This window comes from Babylonia areolata, chromosome 13 (assembly GCF_041734735.1).
Source record: "Babylonia areolata isolate BAREFJ2019XMU chromosome 13, ASM4173473v1, whole genome shotgun sequence".
Taxonomy (NCBI): Eukaryota; Metazoa; Mollusca; class Gastropoda; order Neogastropoda; family Buccinidae; genus Babylonia; species Babylonia areolata.
The window spans coordinates 36,319,539-36,322,038 of record NC_134888.1 but is presented as its reverse complement, the minus strand read 5'-3'; the positions used below and the strand labels follow the sequence as shown (position 1 = coordinate 36,322,038).

At 51.6% G+C, this 2,500-nt stretch overlaps 1 protein-coding gene across 5 annotated transcripts in view; it reads left to right on the top strand.

Moving 5' to 3' along the window:
- The window catches only part of LOC143288918 (monocarboxylate transporter 5-like), a 26,462-nt gene that overhangs the window by 18,514 nt on the left and 5,448 nt on the right, over nucleotides 1-2,500 (top strand). For all 5 annotated transcript variants that reach the window (XM_076597591.1, XM_076597589.1, XM_076597593.1 and 2 more), the window contains exon 7: nucleotides 1,419-1,616. In XM_076597591.1, coding sequence (XP_076453706.1) covers nucleotides 1,419-1,616 — 198 coding nt within the window. The remainder of the gene's footprint in view (nucleotides 1-1,418; nucleotides 1,617-2,500) is intronic.

Below are 2,500 nucleotides of genomic sequence, written 5' to 3'. Positions count from 1 at the left end.
ATAAAAAAGGTGATGATTATAATGATAGCAGAAGCAGCAGCAGCAGCAGCAGCAGCAGCAGCAGCAGCAGCAGCAGCAGCAGCAGCAGTAGTAGTAGTAGTAGTAGCAGCAGTAGCTGTCTCAGATCAGCTGCCGATCCATTCAGCCTCCGCGTTCCCAGTTTCAAACAATCCGGGCAGGCGCCGTGGCCGAATCGCTAAGGCGTTGGACTTGTGATCCAGTGTTCACCAGTGGTCAGGGTTCGAGGCCCCGTTTTGGCATGGTGTTGTGTCCGTCCTTCAGCAAGGCTCGTGACACTTTACTCCGATTTGCCTCACTCCACCCAGGTGTGAATGGGAACCGGACTTCGGTTGGGGGAAGGTTAATTAATTAAAACTACGGCGGAAGGAGAGCACTGGGCCCCGTCTTCCCCGTTGCACGTATAATTTCCAGTGAAATCAATAGAGGTATATTGTATTGTATTGTATTGTATTGTATTGTGTTTCCAATCAGATTCATAGAGATATATTGTTTTGTATTGTATTTCCAATCAGATTGATAGATATGCTGTATCGTATTGTATTCCTATGCCGAGCCATGCCTACAGTGGATATGAATGCATTGCCACGATGGTCTTAAAAGTCTCAGTATATGACCTGGAACTTTAAACCAACTGTTGTCCAACGGCCAATTTCTGTTGTTTCTGGTCGACCGTCTGTTGGGAACGAGCTCTCTCTTTCTCTTCGCGAAAAGCCTTTGCACACAGTTCGTTGTTCACGTCAGGCCTGAAAACGTACTTCAGTCGGAAATGATTATTTGTGTGTGTCGGGGGAGGGGGGGGGAGGGATGTGCGTGCACGTATCTTTTAGAGGAAATTTCCCATCTCAGACTCAAAGGTTGAACAAACATGCATGTTTCGGCTTTTGATTTTGAGTTGGGAAACCCCTTCTTCAGCCTTTGATTATCAATTGGGAAGTTTCTTCTGTTATGTACCCAGAATACGATAATCTATACCAACGATTTCGACTCAACGTTCGGCGAAAATCACAGACTGACATAAGCTTACAGTTGGGCCAACAGCAAAGTGAGAGCTGTATGATCAATGGTCTCTCCACTGCAACGGAAATTCATTTACAGCTTAGTCTTTTGGGAAGAACTATGACTCTCAAACTAGGAGAGCAAGATTGCACTGGCTCTTAGTGCTGCTGCCTTGGGGGTGGGGGGATAGTTGGACTTTAGCCGGAACCGTCGCAACGCCGACTGTCCTAAAACCCTCTTGGCCGAGAGAGTGGGGATAAAACTAGGGCAAGACACTCTCCACAATATTCAAATTCTAGCTCAGATTGTCAGGACAGCAGTTCATGCCTTCTCGGACGTGGAGTTCGACAAATCACACATTACCAACGAATTTTTTCCTTTCCCTCCTTTTCTCCGTGCAGCACGTGCTGGGGTCGGGCCCGTGCAGTGGGCAGCAAGGTGGTCGGGGTGCTGGACTTCGGGCTGTTCCACAGCCCCATGTTCCGCCTGCTGGCGGTGTTCTTTTTCACCTGCCCCATGGCCCAAGCCGTCACCACCTACCTGCCGGCCATGGCCACAGAGAGGGGTTTGGACCAGGACCAGATTGCCGTGCTGCTCAGGTGATGGTTGGCGTGTGGTGTGAGATGGTGTAGGGTGGTGTGTATGGTGGGGTGGTGTGGGATGGTGTAGGGTGTATGGTGGAGTCGGGTTGGGTGGTGTTTGGGGTGGTTTTAGAGTGGTGTGGGGTTGGGTGGTGTTTGCTGGGGGTGTATTTGGGTGGTGTTTGGTGGAGTCGGGTCGGGTTGTGTTTGGTGGGGTGGTTTGGGGGTGGTGTATGGTGGGGTGGTTTTAGGGTGGTGTGGGATTGGTTAGGGTATGGTGGTGTGTATTGGGGTGGTGTTTGGTGGGGTGTTTTGGGGTGGTGTTTGGTGGGGTGTTTTGGGGTGGTGTTTGGTGGGGGTGTTTTGGGGTGGTGTTTGGTGGGGGTGTTTTGGGGTGTGGGGGTGTTTTGGGGGGCTGTGTGGGTGTTTTGGGGTGGTGTTTGTGTTTTGGGGCGTGGAGGGGGGTGGGGTTGGGCGGTGTTTTGGTGAGGTATTTTGGGGCAGTGTGGGAGTTGGGTGGTGTTTGATGGGGTTGGGTGGTGTATGATGGAGTTGGGTGGTGTTTGATGGGGTGTTTTGGGGTGGTGTGTGGGGTCGGGTGTTGTATGGCGGGAATGGTTTCTGGGTGGTGTGGTGTGGTTCGGTAAAGCGTGGAGCGGGGTGTTATGTAGTGTGATGTGGTATAGTATGGTGGTGCGGCGTGGGGCTGGGTGGGGTGGTATGTTGAGGAGTGGGGTGCTACACTGTACCCAACCCTGGAGAGCAAATTGCCTCAATGAACACAGGTAGTGTGCCTGTGGTGTGGTGTAGTGTGAAAAATATCTCGTGGAACTAGATGATGTCGGGTGATGTGGTGTGTCGGGTGATGTGGTGTGTCGGGTGATGTGGTGAGGCATGAGAGG